This window comes from Pyxicephalus adspersus, chromosome 5, assembly GCF_032062135.1.
Source record: "Pyxicephalus adspersus chromosome 5, UCB_Pads_2.0, whole genome shotgun sequence".
Lineage (NCBI taxonomy): Eukaryota > Metazoa > Chordata > Amphibia > Anura > Pyxicephalidae > Pyxicephalus > Pyxicephalus adspersus.
In genome coordinates this window covers 108222422-108248803 of record NC_092862.1, presented here as the reverse complement: position 1 = coordinate 108248803, position 26382 = coordinate 108222422, and the positions used below count along the sequence as shown (strand labels likewise).

General features: G+C 36.0%; 1 protein-coding gene across 1 annotated transcript in view; it reads left to right on the top strand.

Annotated features, from left to right (window-relative positions):
- RARB (retinoic acid receptor beta) overlaps nt 1–26382 on the top strand; it is a 400124-nt gene that overhangs the window by 136571 nt on the left and 237171 nt on the right. Inside the window, exon 3 of the mRNA XM_072412402.1 lies at nt 18872–19369. Within this exon, the coding sequence (XP_072268503.1) occupies nt 19192–19369 (178 nt within the window). The 5' untranslated portion in view covers nt 18872–19191. The remainder of the gene's footprint in view (nt 1–18871; nt 19370–26382) is intronic.

Here is a 26382-nt window from a genome sequence, read left to right as displayed (position 1 = left end):
TAAAAAAGAACAGTGCTTTATATAATTAAAAAATCTAAGGACAATGAACAGAGAAGAAGATTGTTAGCATAATTTAATAGAGTTGTATGGAGTGAGTGGCCCAATAAAGATGAAGTAAAACATTGTGCTCTGTGAAATGTCAATCTGTAAAAGGGTAATCTACAAAATGAGCAGCACAGCACTGATAAGGCTTCTCATTGCCTTATCAGAACGGTGATAGAGTGAATTTAACATAAATGTTTTGAAGATAACAAGGAACATTGACTACCATAATTAAACAGGTTTTACTGTTGCTTTGTTGGACTCCAGACAATTAGCTAAACACATGGCTGAAATGCATATATACTGTATGTACTAGGTTACCTACTGAAATATTATTAATTCTGTTTAGCTAGTCTTTCCAGGGTCTCTCTGGGGACATAAGACCCACTAAAGGAAGTAAATAGGAAGACACACAGAATGCATAGCCTTACCTGGTACGGTAGCATATTTTGTAAGCCAAAGGGGTCCATCAGAGATATTGTGGTCCCTATACAACATAAAGCCTAATTTGTGGGGTACATCACAGGGGCCCAGTGGAGGTTTTTTTCTGTTCTCTTGCTACAATCTCCAGCTGCCAAAATTGGGAATCTATATAATCTACACTTTCACATTACCATGACATTACCAGCTCCTCTCTGTCCTCTCTATGCTATTTTGCTCTTGTAAAGTACTTTTACTACAGTATTTAGTGCTGAAATATGGTATACTGACATTACAGCAGGACCTGAATGGATCACAGTCCATAGCTTCCCAATTCCCAGTTCTGCTGCGCATTGTGTCACACAATGCAAAGGACACACTATATATAAAGAAGGGGGCTTATTTCTTACTCTGTGTTTTATTGTAATGCACAGCTAAATGCATACAGTATTGCATTGTGGTGTTATTCATTTTGACACGTCTGTTAATTCATTTATATAGTAGTGAAGAATAGTTAATTGGAGATAGGAAGAATTATAGCTGATTAGCGGACACATACTATAAAGGGACCGAGGCTAGAGATAGAGAAACATCATTCACGTGCAAGAAACATTTTAGGTACCACCTGGGTGTATGATCAATAAAGCAACCATGATTTTTCAGCTACAGGAATTGCTGCTGAAGAAGCATGCTGAAAGCAGTTCTTCCCTGCCGTAACCCCTATCCTGGTTTCTATTTGATGTATTTGTGACTAACCACTGTACAGCACTCTAGAAGATCTAGCTTCCTGACTATTTAAAAAAAAATCTACAGCATATTGCAGTGTTCCTCTCAACCAGGGTTCCTCAAGAGCTTGCCAGGGGTTCCTTGAACAATGAGCAATTTGTCACTCTCAAGTCATTTTAATAGATAGCTATGATCTTTTTGGTCGTAATGGTGACGTTATTCCCACTGGCCAGCTATATGGGAGGCACTCTTCCTACTCACCACCACACTAACTGTGAGCTTTAGGTATAAGTGGGGTCTCCTGACCTGAAAATTATTTTAAGGAGTTCCCCATATGTTAAAAAGGTCAAGAAACACTGGCTTAGTGTATGATGATCCAGATTGTTTTAATACAGATATTGGTAGGTAAAGGTTTAATGTTTAATGTGGCCCATTCCATTCCACTTGTTACCCCATCCAACGGTGTGTAGAGTCAGCTCTCTAGCAATCCATAGATACCAGCTGTGAAGTATTGGTTAAAAAAATCAACTTTGCCTTTCTTTTTGTGTTATTTTCCTTATATCTCTCCTTTCCTCTTCTGTTGATCACAGCTAGTAGAAAACAAAATTAAATCCAGTTAGAAAACGGAATAATTTCTTTGTATCATGCTGATCAGCATGTTGGGCTTTAAGTCCAGCCCACTTTTACCCGTAATTTATATCAGTTCACACAAACACTCTCCATCCATCTGATACAGGCCCGGTCCATCTGTGAAATGTTAAAACTCTTTGTGGCCCTTGAGCCAAAAAGTTTGCCCACCTCTGTGCTTGATTAAACACAGATATTGTAAATATGACGTTTATAGGTACATTTTTACATAGAGTTTTCATCTCTGCTCTGTAGGTATTGCTAGAAAGGTATAAAAAAGGAAATACATACTTCAGAGTCCGCTATGCACACTATTTTGAAAGGGCATAACAAGAAGTGGTCAGTGCTAGGAAATTAGGTTAATATCATATAGAAAAAGAAAGTAAAAAAATACTTCATAGTTAACACTTTAATGATTATAAGTAGATTAACAATGTGCAGCCTGACATATTTTTTCTGAATTTCCATCCTTCTCTTGATTAGTATCCAATCTGTAATCTTTCACAAAGGGCCAGCATATGAGTACCTTAACCAAGTGACCATTATGAAAGAGCACAAAATTAGGAAATTGTTCTTAAATGATATATATTTTGTACAAGCATACTTTTTCCTGCTGTTTGTCCCAACCAACACCTGCCATATTAGCAAATTATTTTCTACTCAGCTATTCAAAGAAGCCAAAGAAAAGCTCTTTGACTCCAACAACCTTACATTTCTGGTAAGCATAAGCTGTAAGACAAAAACACATAATATGGGGTGGGTTTTAGAGACCTGTCAAATCAGGAGGGCAAAGAACATGCACAGAGTGGTAATCATTTCAAAAAGCATGCAAAGAGCGGTAATTATTTCAAAGAGCATGCATAGAAATAATCATTTCAAATTGTGTGCATAGATCAGTTATTATTACACAATTGCTGGCATGTTCCATGAGTTGCTATACTTTATTCCCCTCCTCATTAAATAAGTCAGTATATAATCTCACTCTATTAAATGAAACCTGACAAAGGCCCAGAACATTGCAATCTGATCAGGCTAAATGTGACTGGCTGACTTTGTCTGGTTTACTCATTGTGAAGGAGAAAGAAGAATACGTTCCTTTTTGTTCTGGAAGAAAATTAGCATAAGAAAATAAAGAGAAATATTCAATAATTTTCTATATATGAAATATATATAGGCTAAGCAGCTTCAAGTGCAATAATGTATGTTTTAAAAATATCATTTCTGAAATGTTTGCTTCTATATTAGGCTTTTCTACTTGAAAGGGTCAATTAAAATTTTTTTTCAGAATTTCAGGAGCTTACCCTGTTTTCCAATATATTCCAATTAGAAAAATATAGTATGTGAATCTTGTGAGACAGTTGTGTAAATGCTGTTTAAACACAGTCATAAATAGATCCCTAGGACTTTCTGCAAGTTATCTTCAATAATAAATTAACTGACTGTTTATGCTCCTCTTCACTAGGCAAAATCTATTAGTTTTTGGAAAAAGAACTTTTCTTTAGTTGGCAACTATTTTTTATCTTCTTTTAAGTTCTTTTTCTTCCATCCAGTCTGTTTTTAACACCTTTTCTTTTTAGAAAACCCTCTGTATGTCCAGGTTCTATTTGAGCTCAAAGACAAAGCTCTGATACACAATTCATGGTCCACTACCTGTTGGGAACAGAAGTACCCACACTGACTGCATTGCCATTGCTTGTCATTGCTTACATTAAAAACAAACGTAAAGACAACAGAGACTGTTGATCCAGGAAAGGATTTCAAAAGGATTTTTTCCCCCCTGTTGGAGCAATTTGAACCATGCTTTGTAGGGTGTGTCTTGCCTTCCTCTGTATTAACTATGTCTATAGGGTTTTATCTGGGATAGGTTTATTTCTCTAGTGGTTGAACTTGATGGACTTACATCTTTTTTCAACTTAACTTAGAATCTGTATTCAGGCTGGGGATCTCTTTGGGGATCTCTTTGTGGATCTCTTTGGGTTCACAAAAATGTTACAGATAGTTACAAATAAGTGCAAGCACCTTTTATTCTTTTATATGAGGGTTATGTTAGTTTAATAATTTCATGGTTATATCAGGTTCTCTAAGCAGAGATTAAGGTTATATGATTCAACTGCTACCCAGTCGCATTTCCTGATTAACATACTTAGTTTCTTGTTATAGATGTAAGTGATTATTAAAACAAACTGTCCTGTGCTGTTCTTGTAGTTAAACATATATCCATTAACTACTAATAAGATAATGTGGATGTCTTTCCTGTTTTTCTTTCTGCTTCAGCTGTACTGCCTCATGTGAACTGACTGATGGCCTGAGCAATGACTGATTATTTCCTTGAATGTAATATCCTAATAGGAACACAATAAGACCACGTACAGTCACTCTAATTCACAAACATTGTTCTTTCTCTTAGTGACAGATGGAACATGTTTGAGACAGATGATGCTATGTAAACCTAATGCAGGAGCTTCCATTCTTACTGAGGTGCACCATAATAAATTATGCAGTATCTTGCCTGGCCTGGGCTAATGAGACATATTGGGGACTTATTCATACCTTTGGTGTGGAATGTTAACGTGAGTGTTCCCAACATGAATGTTATGTTTGTTAATGCTTTCTGGTGAAATTCATTTTACATAGCACCCTGATGCAGATGTATTGGGCCTGATTTATTAAAGTCCTCAAGACTGCAGAAGATAGATTATTTTGGGATTTTTTGGCCTCTTTGGTACTTTGCTAGTTTAAATGTATTAATGAAAGTTATGTTAGTGTATGGCCTCTATGGTCTCTTTTAAATGTTTTTATGCAACATGAAAACATCTGTCAAAAAAACAATACTGTATAACTAGTTCCATACAAAAATCTACATAGGTAATTTCCTGCACAGGAGCTTATCTAAAGCCAAAAACAAATAGAAGTAGTACATGCACTAGTTTTCTTTCTTTCTAATTTTATTATTATTTGGTATTTCTGGAAATAATAGACTTCCTGTACTATGTCTATTCCTGTGACTATGCTCACCCCTCCACTGATAACCATGGTTGTCACCCAGACTTGACTTCAAAGTCTGCCTTTTTTATCTCTATACATTTAGTGTTGAGAGTCAAAATTCGTAGTTTACACTTATATTTTAAGAAAAATACCACTCCTCTAGCTCATCTCACAGAAAGTTACAAGGACACTGCATTTCTGGCAAGCTTTTTGGCAAGCTTAACAGGTATTTTCCATACTTGCTATCAAATGCATAATCTGTTTTATGAAAACTGTCCACCACATCTAAGAACTGCTATACTACATTATATTAAATGTTTTCTTTTGGGTTTAGTACCTGGTATAGTCTGTACTGTACATAAAAGAGCAAGAAGAGCACTGGGGTCCTAGAGGCTTCCAGGGCAGGAAACACATTGAGCCTAATTTATTAAAGAACCTGAATGTTCACAAATGATAGTCTATTGTAGGTGTGATTGCCTTTTAAGAAGCAACGTCAGTAGGTCATAGGTGAGTTGATCTTTATTCTGCAGTAGTGACAAGTGACAGCCAGCCCACCACTCCTGGCAGAACATTAGAGCAGGCAGTTGTAAAAACCTTGCCCCTTTGTTTTTTTTCTAGGTTTGTAACCTTGGTAGTATTTTACTGGTCTAGCTTGTATAAATGAGAAACTATGCCCACTTATTTCATTTCTTGGAAAAGCGGGCAACCCTAATACCCCCTTTTTCTCTTCCAAAAAGGGGGCACTAATTGCCTGTAGCCTCTACAGTAGCACTACAAATCCAGTTACCCCTCTGTGGGTATTCAAAATTCCATTTATATATATTTTCCTTCTTAGAGGAAGATGTGGTTCTCTTAGTTGTTCATTAAAGGTAAAAAAGATCTAAAGAAAATGGTTTTCCATTGTGGAGTTCTTTTGGATCTTCATTTTCCTTTAAATGTGCACTATATTTTTAAAAGTGTCTTATATGTTTTAAACACTTTCATTGTTCTGGATCAAATGTACATACATATTTATTCCAGGGCATATCTAAACAATTCCAAAAAGAATGGATGAGCTTGGATCAGGTTGGTGGATCAGCTTGGCGGCAAGGCAGCTAGCATAATTAGCGGAAGAGGTTAGCAATGGTGGCTTCCATATTCTTTTAGCACAGTTTTCCTCCAAGTCAGTGTGAGCCATGCTATGCTAGTGTCCTTACCTTTTTTGATTTGCCATGACTGATAAACGAAGACCTGAAATGACTCACAAATAAGCTGAGGGTATTCAAGTACGGTTGAAAAGCTAAGTGCATGGATTTCTGTGAGAGTTGTGACCATATAAAAGGAACAACTGACCTAATATAAGATATATTTTTTTCATCCTAAGCACGTGAATATGAGCGAACAATGTGTAACAACATCTTTTCTCTAACATACAATAGGTCATGGTTTTGTGTTCATAATAGAAAAGATGGAATCTGTTCAGAGTTTAATGGAGACTTGCCATATTGTTATTTTTCACAACATATAATTACTTTCAGTAAAACAGGAAACACATGGCTGTAGCCATTAAGATAATATTTTATATTCATGATCCCTGTTAAAAAAAAAAAGCTCCAGTACAGCTGGATTGCCAAGTAAGCCATAATCTCACTATTCATTTGAGGAGTGAGCTAAGGATGGCTGATTTCTGTCTGTTGCTGTTACAGTGAATGGATGGGTGGCTGCTCATATGTCTATCGTGATTTAAGTGAGAGGATTAGGCTGAACATGTGTTAGACATTCAACTTATTTATATTGAAGTTTATTTTAGAGTGTGACTGTACAGATGGATAGAAATGTTAATATTCTATGACACTAGCCAACAAAAATATACAGGAAAAATCTTCTATGTTTATGCTAAGATCATATGCACTCCTAGGCCACTTTATTAGATACACCTGTTCAACTGCATGTAAACCAAATATCTTAAGCCCCAACTCAATGCATTTAGGCATCAGAATGGGGAGAAAGGTGATTGAAATGAACAGGGTGTAGTTATTTGTGCCAGGCAGGCTTGGTCTGAGTATATCAGAAACTGTTAATCTGCTGGGATTTTCACAAACACAATTAAACAGTTTACAGAGAATGCAGGTAAAATATCCAGTGAGTGGTAGTACCTTATTAATGCCAGAGGTCAGTAGAGTTTAGCCAGACTTGTTCAAGCTGATAGAAGTAACTCAAATAACCACTTGCTAGAATCAGTATATTCAAACAAGCTTCTCTAAATTTGTTCCCAATGTGTTCTCATCAAGCCTTGAAACCACACTGGGTGCCACTCTTGACAGCCAAGTACAGGCACCTGAGGCCACAATTCACTCAGGAGCACCAACATTGGACAGGAAAATATTGAAAAAATATCTGGATCAATGTGTCTCAATTTTTGCTGAATGTTCGGGTGATAGGGTCAGAATTTGGCATTACCATGAAAGCATGGATTTATCGTATCTTGTATCAACAATGGTGTGTGGATATTTTCTTGGCACACTTTGGGTCCCCTAGTACCAATTGAGCATCATTTAAATGTCACAGCGTAAGGTAGTATTGCTGCTGACCATGTCCATCCGTTTATGGCCCCAGTGTACTAATATATTTTAAAGGTTCTTTCCGACGGGATAACAAACCATGTCAAAAAGCTCACATCATGTTAAACTGGAGCTCTAACAGAGCTTCATGTTCAAGAACAGAAAACAAATGCAAAGGAAACATCCTAAATGGCAATTTTTATCTGGACAAACAGGCAAGTAAAGTACTAGCCTAGTGCTGGAGCTTCCCTCTTGTTTTTACAAAGAAAAAAATGACTAAAGTACAATAAAAAATGTAAGGAGAATAGAAAGTGGCTTTTTATGGCAAGCTAGTACTGTTAAAACAAAAACTTCTTTATTGTAGGTATTCAAAAGCGATTAGAACGTAAAATTATTGCAAAATGATGGTCACAATCATAGAAAGAACTGTATGTTTCATAAACAATGTTTGTTCAACTTCTTACATCTAGATCCTGAAGCCCAGTTAACAAGACCATTCAATCCTGATCAAATAATGGTAAGTCAAAGTCTCCATCCCGACGCATTTTGCATATTAGCTTCCTCAGGGGAAATTGAGACTTACATTAACTGTGTTATCCCCTGAGGAAGCTAATATGCAAAACGCGTTGGGATTGAGTCTTTTACTTTTTAACAGTACTAGCTTGCCATCAAAAGCCACTTTCTGTTCTCCTTACGTTTATTAAAACCGACTTGGCAACAACAAACATGATTAGCTAGAGAACCCCCTTTTGGGACACACTCCTACTTCACATTACTTAAAGCACAAAAAAATGTTAATAAATACACATCCATTTGTATCTGCATTTGTTTTTTCTCTTTGATATCAAAAATATTTTTTAGCTTTCAGACTTTATAATGCTGTCACAAAAAGATAAAACTGTGATATATATCATACTCATAGGGGTCTATTTGTAATTGTTTTACTCAAGATTTAAACATTTGACTTCTACACAACAATTAAATATTTTGAATTAATTTAGAAAAAAAAATAGGAATCATTAGTAAAATTTGACACACACATTTTCTAATTGAATTCAGTGTAAAAACATTTATAAATAGACTAAATTTCTAATTTCTCTTTATATTCCTGTGATGCAACTGTTTTCTTTTAGTTTTGATATATCCTTTAATGTTAAACAATAAATTAATTTAAAAAGTTTTGGAAGTCAAGTGCAGTCATGTATATTGGAATTTTAATCGACAAACAGATCTTTGGTGAATTGCCAGATACCGTGACATTGTAGGCCAATTGAACAGTTCTCCAAACTAGATAGTTAAAAACGTGTAGAAAATCACTATTTTAAGTCACATCATAAAATACATAACAGAAATACATAAAAACAATCCTAGCACCAATATAGATCTCCTTCTGGGACAGCTCAAAGGGGTGTTCCAAATTTCAACGTGTTTCATGTAATCCTAGGAATTTGGATCTAACCAGCTCACTTCAGTGTGATTTCATCTTTACATTTAAAGTGGCCATGAACTCAAGAAGTGAAAATTTGCTATTTAATAAGTATTACCCTGAAATGTATAACATTAATTAATTTCGAGTGACATTTTGTGATTTTACTGCTGTACTGCTCACTGTTCTCTTTACTGAAGAGAAATCTATAAAGGATGACCTGCAGTGCAAGGATTTATCAGTTTCTGCTACATCTGTTTATTAAATCGGTACTTTTATGAACTGTTCTTGCTTTTTTGAATATTCTACCACCCTTGTTCTACCATGGTGCAGAAAAAGGAATGGAAAGTCAATATTAGGGAAAAGATCATCTGCTGACAGTCCACAAGCAAGGTTAGTTACTAGTACTTTGGCCATTGCTTGCCTTCAGACTCATCTTCCACAGTTCAGGTCCCCTATCAAATTAAAGCCCAGTTTACTAGAACACCTCACAGCTAGGGTACATGATTGCGTTGATAAATTCACAACAATCTGGGAGCCATGGGATGCTTACCTATTATCTCCTACTTGCATATTTAGTCAATGTACTCATTCCTCCCCTTAGGGGAAGTTCTGGTAAGTTACTAATGCCTTCCTGTATCCTATAGACCAGCGGTCACCAACCTTTTCAGGTCCGAGGACCACTAAAATCACCGGCTTCTGACCGCGCATGCGCTGGGTGTCACTTAAAGGAGAGAGAACCCTCCCCCAGAGTGACATCATTATTACATAACCCAGCCCACTCTCCCATCGCAGATCTGAGCCTGCAATGGGAGAGTGGGCAGGTTGTGCGCAGGGACATAGCCCGCCCACTTCCCTGAGCCTGGGAACTACTCGGGGTACGTGGTTTGTGGCTCTGGCTGGTGTGTCCTCCCAGCAGGGTCCTTCTCCTGACCCCGCCCGGTAATGCACCGACCAGAGCTGCGGACCCTCAACATTTTCTCAGTTGGGGACCGCTGCTGTAGACTATACCTAAACTAATTTGATGCTTCACCATCCCCCCCGTTTCCCCCCCCCCCCCTTTCCCCCCCCCCCCCAATTCACCATGGTTTTTGGCCATTTGCATTCTAGATGATCAAGCATTTACTGTAAGCTTATTCGTATGCTGCTCACCGATATCAGCTGTCACGACTTATTCTGTTACTAATCCCATTTTTTTTGGTTTGCTTTTTGATTGAGTAAGTTTTCATTATATGCCATATTGTTTACTACTAACGTTATGTTGCTACCCTTCTGTTGTTCTTGTCTTTTTATTATATTGAAAAACAAAAAATGCAATTTTTTAAAACAGCGCAAATCAACTAGAAACAAAAAACATGACAAAAAAATTTTCCAGTCCAAAATATATGCTTTACTAACCAATATATTTTTAAGCAAAGTGATAAAGATGTTCACTACTGGCCTAGCTCCTCCTATTGCCAGAATTTGTGATTTAAATAGTAAATTGATTATCATAGGGATCATCATTCAAAATACTAAGTACTATTTCCATAGTGGAACAAACACAGTAAAAAACATTAAAAATGAATAAATAATTCTTCCTTTGTCCATTCAAGACTAGAAAAAAAAAATTGTAGCTGTTCGAGACAGAATTATAAAGACAGGGTGCTTCCTCAAGTTGACACTGCTGTATGTTCTCGCTACACTACTTTTATTGTGAGTTAATGGCAATCATCCTAAGAGTGTACTCTAATACAGTGTCTGCACTTGTGATTCTCCTCTGTTTGTTTTCTAACACAGAAAACACAACCTATTTCAGAAACATGTAGGCTGTTTATTTCATTGAACACTTCAGGGAATACAACATGCATTGCCAGTAGGTAATGGGTATCCAAAGAAAGGCAAAAGGATCTGCTATTCTTCCCATCCTTTTCCCAACATGCTTTTTTTACTTGAAGCTATAGGCACAAGGAGATCATTGCTATATACAGATCAATAATCTCTGTGTAAGCCTCAGTCTCTAGGTCTGAACACAGGATTATCCTGCCAGGTAGTAAGAGCACAACAGTAAAAATGTACATTAGTTGTAGTTTCTTTATGCAAGGAGTTCCAGTTAAACTGTACGAGGCTTGTACTGCAGTTCTTCATTATTATCAAATGACTTTTGTAAGCCAGTCTTCTGATTGATCTAGTTTGTGTTGAAAGATTGTATGTGTTTTCAGCTTGTAAAGTGGCAGTGCTTGCATCGTTTTAGTATATTGCTATAGTCTGAAGGCTGTGTTTCAGATTAACTAACATTGATTTTTACTTTTCTCTTCAGACTTCTCATGTTTTGAGACAGTTTAATTCTATCCTAAGGCTTTTCAAAGAATTGATGCTTTCAGTATGGGTGTCATATTATGTTGTTTGCTTCTAAAAGCATCTTATCTTCAAAAAGAGTTGTAGTAATAGTTTAATTTTATGCTGTGTAAATTTGAAGGAATTGGATCTTCCAGTGTTTTATAGTTTGGTTTAAGTGCAGGGCCATTCACACGAGAACCGAACAAGTACATGTTCTTCTAATTCTTTATATATTCTGTAGTGAAGGCTGAAGTATAGGACCGGGCTGGTGGGTACAGAATAAAAACTATTTTAGTGATAAAACTGTGACTCGTTTAGTAGTTTAGCTTTTGGTAGTTGTACAAAGTCTTTAACATACATTTACAAATATATCACAACATATATCTTTATTGGTTTAGCACTATGTATTGTAGTTTGAATACTTTGAAAACTGCATTTTCTATACAGTAAACAACAATTTACCATAAAAAGAAATCTAGGAGAATCAAATATGGAGGTCCAATAATCGAGACTTGTTAAAGACTGTGACTAGGTGAGGTATTTAATCATTGGACTTGATTTATTAAAGCTCTCCAAGGCTGCAGAAGATACCATTTAAACATTGAACCTGGGTGATCTAGTAAACCTTTCTTAAAAGTCATTTGCTGTTTTTAATCCTGGACCATATCCATTTCAGGTTTGCTGGATCACCCAGGTTCACTAATGAAAGTGCACCTTGGAGGTTCTTGAAGAAACAGAGACCAGCGTGTGTAATGAGAAAATGTGGCTGCCCCGAACACTTTTGATCAATCTTGCGTACCATAAAATTATGGTAAAAAGACATATTTGAAAAACACAACATGTTAGTCCACATATACAGTATACTGCAAAAAAAGCTGTTGATTCTGGTACATTTAATAATAACTGATAACCAGCAACATATCTATAGACAAATATCATTTGTATTCATTTAAAAAATAAGATAAGTAGGCAGTTGTGGGTCGATGAAATTACTACTACCTTTAGACAAATTTTAAAAAGCCATTTTGTTGCACTGCCCAATTACAGACATCTTTTCACTTTCATATTTCTATCTAGGATTAGAAACCGAAGTGGCAATTTAACTGGTTACCAGTATGCAGCTGTAAAGTGCATTAGGTACCTATTAAGTAGTAGTTGTTTTTAAACTTTACCTCATTTTAGGGCTTCATGAGTTCTGTAAGTGTCAGAAACATTCCTAACAGTCATAGTGGTAACTCATCTAAATTCTATCACCAAAACACAATGGTTTACAAAGCTCAACAGCCCAAGGTGAAATTTCCACTTGCTAGTAAAGGAGGCAACACTCTTCTCCCTTCCTCCCTAATGCCACCTTCACTGACCTCTGCTTGGATACTGACTATGTCTGTCTGCTGCCTGCCCTAACCCTTGCTTGACCCTGAGGACGTTTCTACCTGAACCCACCTTGGTCATTTTGTTACCTGTTTTATGATCTTCAGTCAGATCTGAGCCTGATCTTTTTTTGTTGTATGTTGTGTGTGCCATTGGTTACCTCCAGGCCTTACTGTGCACACATATACTGGAGGCAGCTATGATATATATATATATATATATACATATATGTGTATATGTATGTATATAAATATATATATATATATATATATATATATATACATACAGGTAGTCCCCAGGTTAGGGACATCTGATATTACAGACGTCTGCTAGATGCGAACAGGGAAGACTTTCTATTATTTTTTTTTTTTAAACAAATTTAAAAATTGGCATTTTGTGTCATCAGAACAATGCGCCAGCACACAAGTCAGCTGTTGCAATGGCCACAATTTATGAATCCGGCTTTGAATCGTTGGAACACCCACCTTTTTCACAATCGGACTATTATCTATTTGGAATTTTAAAGAAGTACCTAAAAGGGAAGAAATTTGACTGTGATGATAATGTCATCAAGGCTGTTGAGGACTTCCATGAGGGCTAAGATGTTGAGTTCTATAAAAAGGGTATAAAGGCTTTAAAAGAAAGATCTGAAAAGTGCATGCTGCTTCATGGAGATTATATTGAAAATGTATAGAAAATAAGGTTCCTAGCTTTTGTCTTTATGGTTGAGGCTCATTACTTGTCAAACAGCCCTTGTGATTATATATATATATATATATATATATATACCCTAAGTAATAAATAAATATTATAGCCTTAACTTTATTAATATTTTTTTGGGTTTGTACTGCATTGCACAATGTTGAAGGTAGAATAAAAATCCTGTGAAAGTGGAAATGTTTGTATATGCTAATACACGTATATATTGAAACATGAAATAACTGGCATGTCAAAGTGTACGTTATGATTACACATTTTAAAAATGGATATGTGCAGTAGACCTAAAAATAACACCTTCCTGTTTCATTTCATTTGGCACAAGTATTCCCAAAAGTTCCTCCTTTACTGCTGCATGGCAGAATAGAAATATCGCCTCTGGCAATCTGTTGTCTACAGCAAAAACCCCACTTTCAGAAAAAATTGATACTAAATAGATGTCAAAACAACCAATTAAATTGTCTTTCAAAATGCATACATGCTGTTCTGTATTTCAAGCCAATAACACTTTAGTTGAATTAATAAAATTAATGTTTTGTACTATAACATGAGAAAGTAAATGCATTTAGGGTCTGTCTATGAATGGTAGCAGACAATATCTAAGACTGCCAACAGATTAGAGATTAACTTTGCCTTACCTTGCGTGTTAAGTGTTCCACAACCTCCTCAATTTTTGTTGGGGGGAAGTACGTGGTGTTGGTAGTGTGAAGTCCCAAAGAAATGCTTAGTCAGGAAAACAAATCATTCACAAATTGAAGAAAAAAGAATAACTTCTACTGCATTATCTGGGATTATGAGAGAGCTAGGACTCACCCAGATTTCCCACAGAAGGAAGTCCCACAACACCTAAGCATAATAACAACATTTAAGGATTGTTTTTAAAACGTAAACTTTCTCATTGCACATGTCTCTTTGCATACACAGAGAGCAGGGGTCAGTAATATGTATGCAGGGCTCAGTAGCCAGTTACAAAGTATAAAAAATAAAGTGCAGGGACCATATGTACATATAGATTGCAGAGGTCAGTAGTTTGCAATGAAGAGTCTAGAGGTCAGGGAAAGCAATACAAAGTTTACAGGTCACTTAATTGTAATGAAGAATGTAGGGGCCAGTAGCATGTGTGTCAGAGAGTACAGAGGTATGTTGTATGCAATGCAGAGTTCAGGAGTCAAGAGAAAGTAACTGAATGTGCAGAATATAGGGGAAAGTAATACAGAGTTGCAGAGGCAAGTAAGTTGGTAAATAAGTAAGGAAACTGCAGCAGTCAGAAGTGAGTAACACAGGGTGTAGGGGCCAGAAGTAAATATCGCAAAGCACAGAGGTTAAGATTATAACACATTGGGCCTGATTTATTAAAGCTCTCCAAGGCTGGAGAAGGCTCCAAGGCTGCACTTTTAACAGTGGGTGATTCAGCAAACCTGGGATACATTTCCTAAAAGTCATTTGCTTTTTGTTAGCAAATTTTTACAATCCTGGACCAAATCCAGGTATGCTGGATCATCCAGGTTCACTGATGAAAGTGTATCTTTTCCAGCCTTGCAGAGTCATAATAAATCAGGCCCAATGTAAAGGATTTAGATGTAAATAATTTGGAGTGCAAAGGTTAAAGTGAACCCAAACTCAAAATTTTTACTTTACATAAAAGGGTAGACAACCCTTTAATTTAAAAAAACATTTTTTTTAATGCAACAACCTTAAAAAGGTGCAGCACCTTGCCATCTTGATCACCACGGGGATACTTGGCAGCTCCCTTTCATTATTGGAAGAAAACAATTGCAGATTTCAAGATCTTTTTCCCACCAATTTTGCATATGCTCAGTACTGTGGCTGTCCAGAAGCATGTTTTCAGTCAGCCATAGCACAAACGTAGGTTGCTGTGACATTGGCACCAGACTAATAATAGATGTACATTTTTAATTTTTCAGGTGCTAAAGGACTCAACCGCCCACTGGCACAACCAATGCATTTTGAGGCCTAAAAGGATATGCAGATCAGGACAGCCATGAAAAAGACAAAAATCCTTATTTGAATTTATGTTCATGACCATTGACTCAAAGTGCTAAAGTCAAAGAGTTAGCTTTGACAACCAGACAGCCCATATTTTCTGAAGGAGACATAAGCAGTGGCAGCTTCCATATTATTCTTATGACAGGTTTAATTTAAATATAGATTCTAATGTGTTTTAGTGTAGCTTTGGTGGCAAATTACATTGTAGATTCCATAAGCACTTATTCATATTATATTGATAGATTCAGTTATTTAAATCTATATTCTACTTGCTTCTTTTTCTATGATTCTATTTATTTGGTTTTATAAATATCTGTAGACTAGGAAGCCAAGTTGTTTACAGCTATTACACTGCGTTACTAAACAGCAAGCACAGATTGTATATGTAGCTAGTATTCATGGCTACCACTATGAACACATATAATTATTAGGTATAAATAGAATAGACTCTTCAGACATAAAATCTTGTTGGACTGCTGCCTGTAGAACAAGTATGACAATCATTGCATATTACCATGTTGGAAAAAAGGGCAAATGTTCTATCCTTATTGGGGGAGCATTTCCAGTTGTCAGTTAATATAAAATGCTAGATATTTGTCAACTTGCACACTAGATAAGCTTTTTTACAAGAAAAATCCAACACATTTTAGAAGTATGTTCTCCCTTCTTCAAGGCTGATCAGCTTAAATACAATTTTCAAACGAGTAGGGACTTGTGGAGACATAGGTTTAACCTTTTAAGGTTATAGTTTGCCAACCCTAAAACTGAGTATACAAAAAAATTATCACAAAGAGTATGAATTATCAATGTATTATTAATCATTCCTATTACATAGTAATACAACATAAATTAACTCTCAATCATGTAAACAATGGTTACAAACCATGTATATTAGGCCAAATTGGCACTAGACAAATGTCATCTAATATGCACACTGCAAGTTGGTACAAATATTTGTCGCATACGTAAAGGCCGTATACCCGACGCGTTTCACCCGTTTTAAGGCTTCCTCAGGGGTGGCGTTACACCACAGTATCTGAGTTTACAATAAATACATCAGAATTACTGTAAGTATAAGTGGGGACAACAAAAAAAGATTTTTTGTATAACAATATATAAGTGTACAAAAGAGTATTGAAGAACTAATATAGTAGTAGTATAGGTTTGTTGTTGTATGAGGATATACTGTTAAGCCAATATAGATGGTAAATACATGCGATGTTGGTTAAATTGATGTAAAAAAAAAATACCTGAAACACATAAATCAATATCTGCTGTGTAGACATAATTGTAATATAATGATGTTCAACATAGTAAAACATTGTGGTGTTTTAGAAATATGTGTATAATGGAATGTATGAAAGATATGTATAACAAGAAAATACAGGGGGACTTACACTGTCCATGGGTGTGGTTTGAGTGGATAGGGTGATGATAAGCAAAAAGCTGTATACTCATTGGTGGGTGGGGAGCTTTTGCCATAATCAACAAGTATGCATAGCTGATGGATCCTGCCATCTCTGCAACTCTGGAAGGTGCCATGTTTGCTACCACCTCCAAGTGCATGTTATCCTCTTTAGCCATTGGATGGCCACTTGTAATGTAACATTGTCACTGGTGACTGTCTCTGTATGTGGTACCACAGTGTAGCGTAGAGCTAATAAAAAAAACCATCAAGAGCCAGTGTTTTATTTTCTTGAGAAAAGAAATATTGTAAGTCTCTTTGTCATTTAGTACTACCTCTTGATGACTTTTAGTTTTTTCAAGTTTAGGTCTGCTTTAAGTCGCTAAAATCTACATTTGAAATAGTTTTTAGTATTTCAATCCATTTATTAAGAAAAAAGTTCTAAATAGAAATAGAATTGACAATACAACTTTTAATAAAACAAACAGTACAAATCAAGGAGAACATGAACAAAAGAAGAACAGAAACAAAGGGGATCCCCCTTTCCCCAGGTTTAATATCCACTTAACTAGGTCAACAAAAGCATTCTTAGATACCATGACATACAAAATAAAACAGTCACATAGAAAAAGCAAAATATAAAATAAAGGAAACTAAAGAGGTATAAGTATGTTGGTTTTTGAATGGTTGAAGAAGGAACACTTTAGAGCAGGACAAGTAGAGGAGGAGAAAGAAATAGGAAAGAAAGAGGAGAAATAAACTCACTCATAGGAAAAAAGTAAAAAAGAGTTAGAAGAAGCATATTATCATCATATCATATCATCATATTATCGTTGGGGAGTAGACGGGGTGATACAGTTGGAGAATATTGTACATAACATATATGCCAAGGGGAGACAATGGCAGTAAGTAGAGTAATGTGGTTACACATCTAGCCTAGGGATAGTGCTTTACCTTGTTCCATCCCTACCCATATCACTTTCTGAGCACATAGACATTAGAGTACAGTGGGGTCACAGAATGTGGCATCATGCCATTCCTAATCTAAGGGGTTCTAGTGAAACCAAGTAATAAACTGCTAATACAATTCAGAAATTGGTGCAACTATGATTTAATTGCAAGGTTCATTCAATTTACTTTACTCCAAGAACCCTATATCACAATTTCATACTAAAAATTTCTATTTCAGATTTTAGCATGGGTCCTTACTTTCAGAAACCAAAACGCTTTGTAAAAGTAAAAGAGAAATAAGTGTTCTGCTAAGCAGGTGGGCTGCATTTATGTGTTTACAGTCTTAATTTTCAGTTTTCTGTTTGTTTAAATTGGACCCTAACTAATCTGCACAACTGCCCATGACCACTAGTCTCATGTGGTTGAAGAGACGTTTGGTGACAGTTACTACTGTTCTCCTTGCTTATGAGAAGCCTGTACCTGTGAAACTACAGTGCAAGGATGTCTCTGGTTCTGACTTTGCTTCTTACCCCTTTCCTGCTGCTATTCGATCATTACCTAACCAGTGATAAACGAGGCAGCTATAACATTATGAAGCATGATCATGACTCTACCAAGAGAATTGTCTCCAAACAGAGACATGGCACACAACAAGGTTTACCAACTCATTAATGGGAAAAAGATTCATGGCAGGAAGACCACAGGCAATATTTGCCAAGTTCACTTTTGGGTACAACTTTACAGTTCCTGCCCACTTTAGGACTTCTCCCAGAATTTCTGGTCTGGTGGTTTTGTGTTTTTGCTAATAATTCTCTGCAAAAGTCCATTTTGCACTTTGTGTATGGAATGTATTATGTTAATGATAATGGTTATGGTGATAATTAGTTATAGTAGTATGCTTTGAATTTGTTAAGCTCAACCTTGACATATTATCAATTCAGAAGACTAGGAATGTGTGTGAAATTTTGGCTCAGATTTATCTATAGAGACCAAGGTTTAGCAGTCCTTAACTCTATTTTCATCATTTTAGTAAATCTAGGTCATTGTTTCATGTGTAAGGCATCTCTTCCCTTCCTGAAGAATGCACAAGACAGCAAATATTTCCCAAGACGTTATACGATTTGTTTATCACTGCTGCAAATGCATTAATGAAAATAGCTTTCTACTTTCAGATTGTTTAGTTTTTTTTTTTTACAAACTGCCACAATTTCTATTTTCAAAATCTGTACTCATTAAATTGTCTTGCTAAGATGCAAGCAGCCTATTACATTTGATGCTCCCTCTAAAAGATTTTGATGTATTTATAGATTATATTTACTTTTTGTTCTCTTTTAGATTGAGATATTCATCTAGAAATGGATCTGTGAATAAATATAACTTCATTGTAACCAAAACGGGAATAAAAGCAACAATTCAGCGGAATCGGAAGCACAAAATTAAGCCAGGAGATTTTTTTTTACCCTGCGCAACTTGCAGCTGAAGACATTCATCAAATCTTATGTGATTGTTACCGGAATCATTCCTCAAGCAAGCTGAAATTCTGTATACATTTTTAATGTGTTTCCACTTGATAACAGATAACTAGTTATTTGTCAGCTGGAAGGGATGGTGCTTTCTATTCCTAGATGAGTTATTGTACACAATGATATTTTAATATGACAACCAGCAGTCGTTCATGTCCTCTTCCAGCTGTGAACGGACATATGAATCACTATCCAGCAAGCCACTATCCCTTTCTCTTTCCTCCTGTTATTGGTGGACTGCCATTGCCGGCTCTTCATGGATTTCAAGGCCATCCTCCCACAAGTAGTTGCAGCACCCCATCTCCTGCAAGTAAGTGTAAAATAATTCTTCTATGTACTAAACTGATTATGAAATAGTTTGTGGTTTTTACCACTTGAAGATAAATGTTGAATGAAGATTTTTGACACATTAGCTGGCAAAGTATTTGTTTTTTTTGCCTCCCAAAGATGATCCAAATACTAAATATGCTGTACAAATATTTAAATGTCTCTCTTTGCTATTATTGCAGTTGTCAATGGTTTGTCTAAACAAGCTAAAGGAGTGCTTACTTGGTATTTCACTAGACAGGCCAATAAATACACTTTAAATCTGGAAAACAAAATACTGGCATGTAAAAGTGGAGTCAAAACTCCCTTCTTCTAGCAGATTTTCCCCACTATTATCATTTCTAAGAACAGACTAATGTTTATATACAATGTAAGTAATTATAATAGTTAAACTAATGTGGTTTTACAAACACTGTTAGAAAGTAAAAGAATCAGAACTCCTATATTGCTGTGCCATAAATAACATGCAAAGCTTGCACTTAGCACAGGACTCATGGCCACGTTTGGTCCCTCATGACTTAAGCAATTCTAACTTGTTCAATGAGCATCTGGTCGCTGGGCTACTCTTTTCTGCCAAGAATACAGGACAAGGGGACTAGGATAGGAAGGATGACATTGCTAACTGGACACTGCTGGGAAACAAAACATTTGAGTTTTTGAGCAAACTATAGTTGTGGAGCTGTTGATGGCACTGATATATGGTGGGAATGCAAGCGCCTGGAAGGATTATTATGTCAGATGTTTACCTTATAAAAATAATCATTGAAATATTTAATTTCAGACACTTTTCCAAGATCAGCTGTTAGCCTTTCATATGCATTTAATTTTACAAAATAAAGCCAAATTAGAATTTTATAGTTCTAACTTTAAGTTTTCCTTTTTTAATGTAACATTCTATAAAAAATCTTTGAGACTGGAATGTAAGTCATTATTTTTTTCTTCCCTTCAATTTAGCTAATTGTGACCAAATCAAATTGTATATTGTTGGGTGTTTTTATTTTTTTTAGTATTTTTAAAAAATGTTTTAGAATCAATGCCCTTCAACTGCTAGAATGGAAAACTTTTTTCAAACCTAAAGGAAAAATGTTGCAAACAAATTTTCAATCAGTTAGTGCTTCTCATTATCATTTTTTGAATACTTTGAAACATATTTCAGTCACATATTTTTTAAATCGAATCCTATGTGGAAGTATGTGAATCTTTGTATAAAATTTTGATAAATAGACTCCTAAGGGCCCATTAAAACTTCCACTCTTTGTTAATTCATGTAGAATGCACAGTCCCGCATGGTATTAGAAAAAAAAGGTTTGTGTTTTTTGGGGCATATTATGTTCAGTTGGCAGCCAAATAAAGCAAAAGCATGACTAAAGTTAAAAAAAATGTCAATTAACAATCAGGTTACACAAGGGATAGGCAGCGTTCCTTCTGCAATAAAACAAACTTACCTGCGTGTTCGCAATTATTTCTGTAACGTACACTAAGCTGCATATGCCTGTCTACCTGGAATGAATGAACTCCCATATGGATGTATGAGATATTCCAGCCTGGCAAATGCAGATGGGTGCAGATCTCGAACCTGGAAGAAGATGGGGTATAGATGCCAGTGCCCGGAATCCACTGGTGTTGATCTGGTGCTAAGAAATGTATTATACCTTATCAATAGTGTCTATTACTGGTGTTGTCCCCATGCACTTGTACAACTTTTTCTTTTTTATCTCATTTTGCAGTTGTTGTAATACAGAATAATTTGGAGTGTATTTGCACATTCTCTGTGGAAGTTTAGGTGACTATACATAAATAAAGTTGACTATATGTATTGAAGGTTACTTAAAAAGTCTTTAAGGTTTAACAGAACTTAACATCTTATAAGTGATATTTATTTGATTACTGGAATTTATTATGTCAGTAAATCATACATCATTACAAAAGGTTGATGTAGCATTTAAGGTATTGTACATTTGCAAATTTTGTTTATTACACATTATTCATTTATTTATTTAATTGAATTGTATGTGAATCAATCATGGGTAATAGTTGTGTAAATCCCAAATACTACTTAGATATGGACCCAGTTTGTACAATAAAACATTGTAGAGATTTAAGTTTGAAAGTGTCAATCTTTCTGCTTTTGTGGAAGTAAAGGCCTACATACCTGTCAACATTTCTCATGCATATAAGTTGATTCTGTTTATTTTGCTTGATATAGTGTGGTAGCCCTTTTTTTGTGTATAAATTATAATATTTGTATTTTTATAGTGATTTTTCCCCATGGACTCCCTTAAGCTCTGTACAAACCCAAGTTAATATAAAAATAATATTGCATAAATGATGGCTAATGAATCCCATAGGCCTAAATAATCAAGTACATATGTACAATGATTTAAAACTGGATGGGGCCCTATGAACTGAAGTGGTAAATCCTTTGAGTGTGTTTGTAAATTCCCATCACTTTTAAACAGGAGCTACCATGTTTCTGTCTAAGGAGAAAGCATGGAATTAGTAGGTCATTCGATTTAGGCCTTTGATTACCCAGTGCTGTAAAAGTCATAAATCAAAATCTTTATTTTCTATTTTATAAATAACTAATTATGTGCAAATAATATGGCATGTTTGTCACCAACCAACTAACTGTGAAGACTGATATCTTTTTCTGGTAAGGTTACATTCTAAGCATTAAAGTAATGCACTGATTACTGCTTTAGAGAGAATAAGGTGCTTGACGCTTTCACCATAATAATAGTGGAAGAATGAAAAAATAGGATTACCTAACACTTTCTTTATATATACTCTGCCTTTCCAAAAAAAAGTCACACACTCAAATATTTCATTCCACCACTTTGGATTACGGCATACATTCACCATTGTATGCCATTGGTAAGCTTATGGAATTTTACAACATTTATTTCTGTTCAGGGTTGCTGAGTTTTTTTTGGCAAGATCTTGTGTTGATGTTAGGAGATTTGGATCTTTGCATAGTGTTCCCTCCCAACAATTCTCAGTAGGGTTAAGGAATGACCATGGGTATTTTAGGTTATGCTCCCTGAACCACTCTTTCACAAATATAGCCCAAGAAAACTGGCATTGTCATCTTGAAATATGCCTGTGCAATCAGGGAAAATTAAATCTACTGCAAAAACCTAGTCATTCAGTATATTTATTTTATCCGACCTCATTTTTTGGCACATAATGTTGTTGAGCCTAGACCTGACCAACAGGGGCAACCCCAGATCATCACACTGCCCCCACAAGGGTTTTATTTGGCCAGGCAGTGTACATTTCCATCATACACCATCCTACGTTTTTTACGTACATAGTCTGAATACTCATGTCTACTGACAGTAGGCTGAAGCGGAGTGTTTGTTTAAAAAATGTCAGTTGATGTCATCAACCACCAGTGCCTCAGTTTTGTTATAGTTTAATGCAAAAGGATTGAGAGCTGAGGTATTGAAGTGCCTACAGGTATATTCTTATCAGAGACAGCAGAACCAGCTGAGAAGTATGTCTCTGGAGTCTGGGGTCTGAATTTCCAGAAGATTTTGGCTTTTTTCCTTTGAAAAAATCCTTTTTGTGAAATGCTAAAGCTGTATTATTTTAGTCTGTTATAAAACATATAACTAAACAACATGCTATTGTTCATAGCTGTTTTGGAACATTCTGAAGGTTGAAGGATTATGTTGGTATTGGCTACTGAAATGTACATATTTCTGTTTGCCTTGTTGGAGATGTGCGATTGTCATGAAGCCAACATTCTGAAGGTTGAAGGATTATGTTGGTATTGGCTACTGAAATGTACATATTTCTGTTTGCCTTGTTGGAGATGTGCGATTGTCATGAAGCCAAAACATGTTTTAATTTATCAGTGTTATTATTCATTTAGGTTAGAGATGTGCAGTTTATTGATCCTAGAAATCCAGTAAAGAAAAAAAAAACCATTGTTCAAACATAAATATGCAGGCTTTCATATGGGGTCTCTTTTTTAAAAAAATACTAGGCTCTTTGGTTGTTAAGCTAATTTACTGGCTACAGTATTTTTTTTATAATTAGAGGCTTAAAAAGTCCTTAAGCCCTATAAGAACAAATAATTTTTTAGACAGATGGCAGTAATAATAGTAATATACAAATTCCTTCAACATGAATTTCATTAAAAGTCATACCTTAGAGCAGACATTCTAGACCTTTTTAAAATAGGGGGAAACCTTGAAATAACTTTCAGTTCTTCAGGCAACCCTTCTATAATTACTATATCCACATCTCACAAAAAAATAGTGTGGAGGTCACAAGGAAGAGTGATTTTTACATTCCTGGCCAATGAGAAGAATGTTACCCTTACAGATAGCCAAAAAGACAATTGGTGTCACTTAAACTGAGTCGGGAGGCACACATTGCCCAAGAAAACCCTAGCAGCCTCCAGAGCAGGGGTGTCAAACTCAAACACAAAGAGGACCGAAATCAAAAACTTAGACCAAGTCGGGGGCCAAACCTGAAATCCACTGAAAAATTGAATTTTTTCCTCACCAGATACAAAACCTTCCCCCACAGAAACAAAGAGGTCCCGCTCAACACTGAACACAGGGGCAGACATCTCTCACTTGTCACATAAACACGAGTGATGCCGAGACTATAATTTCCGGCATTACTTGCGTCTATGGAACAGAACAACAGAGACGATGCAATGAGTGATGCCGAGAATTGTAGTAGCGTTATCACTTGCTGCAATATGTAGTAGCAGTTGGACCAGATGCAATTTACCAGGTTGAAAAACACTGCCTTAGAATGTGCAGATTATATTAAACAGAAAGCGCAACCAGAGTTGATGTGCAGATTGCTGAAACAATCTGCATAGCATAAAACTGCATAGCGAGTTTTCACAATGGAAAAAAGTTATTGGGGTGAGTCTGTCGATGATAATCATTGAGCTCTGTAAAGAACAGGCTTTATCAAAGTAGCAATCTAAGTGTCTATAAAATGTTCTTGATGGCTTAAAAGCATTCTATCAAATTTCATATTTACCCAACCACAAACCTGATATAGTTAACTGGAATCTACAATTCTATTATGAATCAGTTGTCATCATCAAGCCTTTGGGGAAAAGCCAAGTGAGCTCACTGTTAGTAAACTTGTTCTCACCAGGAGATGTGTTTCTTGATCTGATGATAACATTGTGTAAACCACTGAAATGTCAGGAATTCTGTGCACTTCACTAAATCAAACTCTGTTTAACATTCATATTTCCATTGATGGATAACTTCTCAACGTTATTGTTCCTCAGACATATGTAATCAGCAAATTAATTACTCCAACTAGGTAATTAATCAGCCACTCCACCTGTTCTGGGATGACAGGTCACCATATAAATGTAACATAAGGAGCAGATTAACAGAGCTTCTTTGTAAATAAATCCTTGACTAATGCGTGACTCTTTCACCGGATGAAGAAGATTGCTGTGTACAAGCGCGATAAAGATTCCTGCTTTATGCTACATAATTCAAATAATTCTAGGTTTTCTTCTTCTTTGCAATACCCTTTACTTTGTGATCCCATTTTAATAAATATTTTTTGGCATATTTTAGCCTAAAGCTACACGGGGCCATAAAAGGTATCTTATGGAACCATCCCAAAAGGTATCTTTAACAAAAAAGTTGCTCATGTCATAAACTTGGCATGGGCTAACTCATGGGCTACATTCATAATCTGGGGTAAGGATACTGAACCTTTTCAGTTTTACTTCAGTTTAAATCATGGTCCGGGAATAGGTATGCAGTCCATGGGACATGGAATTGTAGCTTTCATGAAAAGCTTCAGAGAAAAGTATTTCTATGTAGTGCTAAACTTGAAGAGCACAGTATGGTGTAGATTGCATTGTAGTAACTCATGTATATAGGCTTCAGTGTGCTGCTGCTCCCTCATTAGTAAATCATAGACTGGGGTTGGTCCAAGACTAGGCTATATTTTTCAGCTGTTGTGGTCCATGATGTTAGGAGTAGAGCCTTTAAGTCACACTGATTTCTTCTTACAGTGCGTCCTGCTATCTCTTGCCAAGGTAAATAACCCACATGGCCATCCACCTGGTTTGGAAGAAAACTTTTGTTGGTGGACAGACGTGATTATGGGTACTATGACTGGACTCCAGCTACACAACTCCATGGGCAGCAATCTCTGATGCACTGTGTTTTGACACATTTCTTTCAAGGACAGTGTTAATTCTTTTTATCAATTTGTGCTATAGTAGATCTTTTGTGGGCTCCGATCAGGTAGGCAGGCCTTCCTCGCCTTTCATATGTCAGTAAGCCTTTGGTGTCCATGACTCTTTTGCCAGTTGCCTTTGCTTGGACTACTTTAGATAGGTAATAACCACTGCATAATAATAACACCCCAAAACACCTGCTGATTTTGAAATGATATGACCCAATTGTCTAGCCATCACAATTTGATTCTTGTTAAAACCACCCAGTTCCTATTGCTTGTCCACCTTTCCTGCTTCCAACACATCACCTCAAAAAACTGACTGTTCACTTTCTGCCCTGTATATCCCATCCCTTAATAGGTGCCATTAAAACCACCTAAGCAATTTTATTTAGTACACTTTTCATACGTTTCTATATTGATCAGTGTATACAGTATGTATGTTAATTTTCCAACTGTAAGCACCGAACTGCCCAAACTGTGCCCAAAATGCTAGGTGCTTTTTGTTGGAATGTACAACTGTGAAAGTGTTCCTTAAATGACATATTTCATGCTGTTGTGTATGACCTTTAGCCAGAAACTCTTTTCCTGATGCATTTACATGAAGTTTAGCCTCAGCATGATGAGTAACTCATACAAGGTTGTTAATGTCAATACAAGGCCATATGGATTTTCAGTTGTTAAAATCAATCAGAAACTATGTATTGTAGCATGACCTTTTCTGACATTATATTGACTGCTGTTTAAACTAAGACAAATGTGTGTGTCAGGTGCTACCTTTGATGTGCCGCTCTATCTAGCATGAGTGCTCTG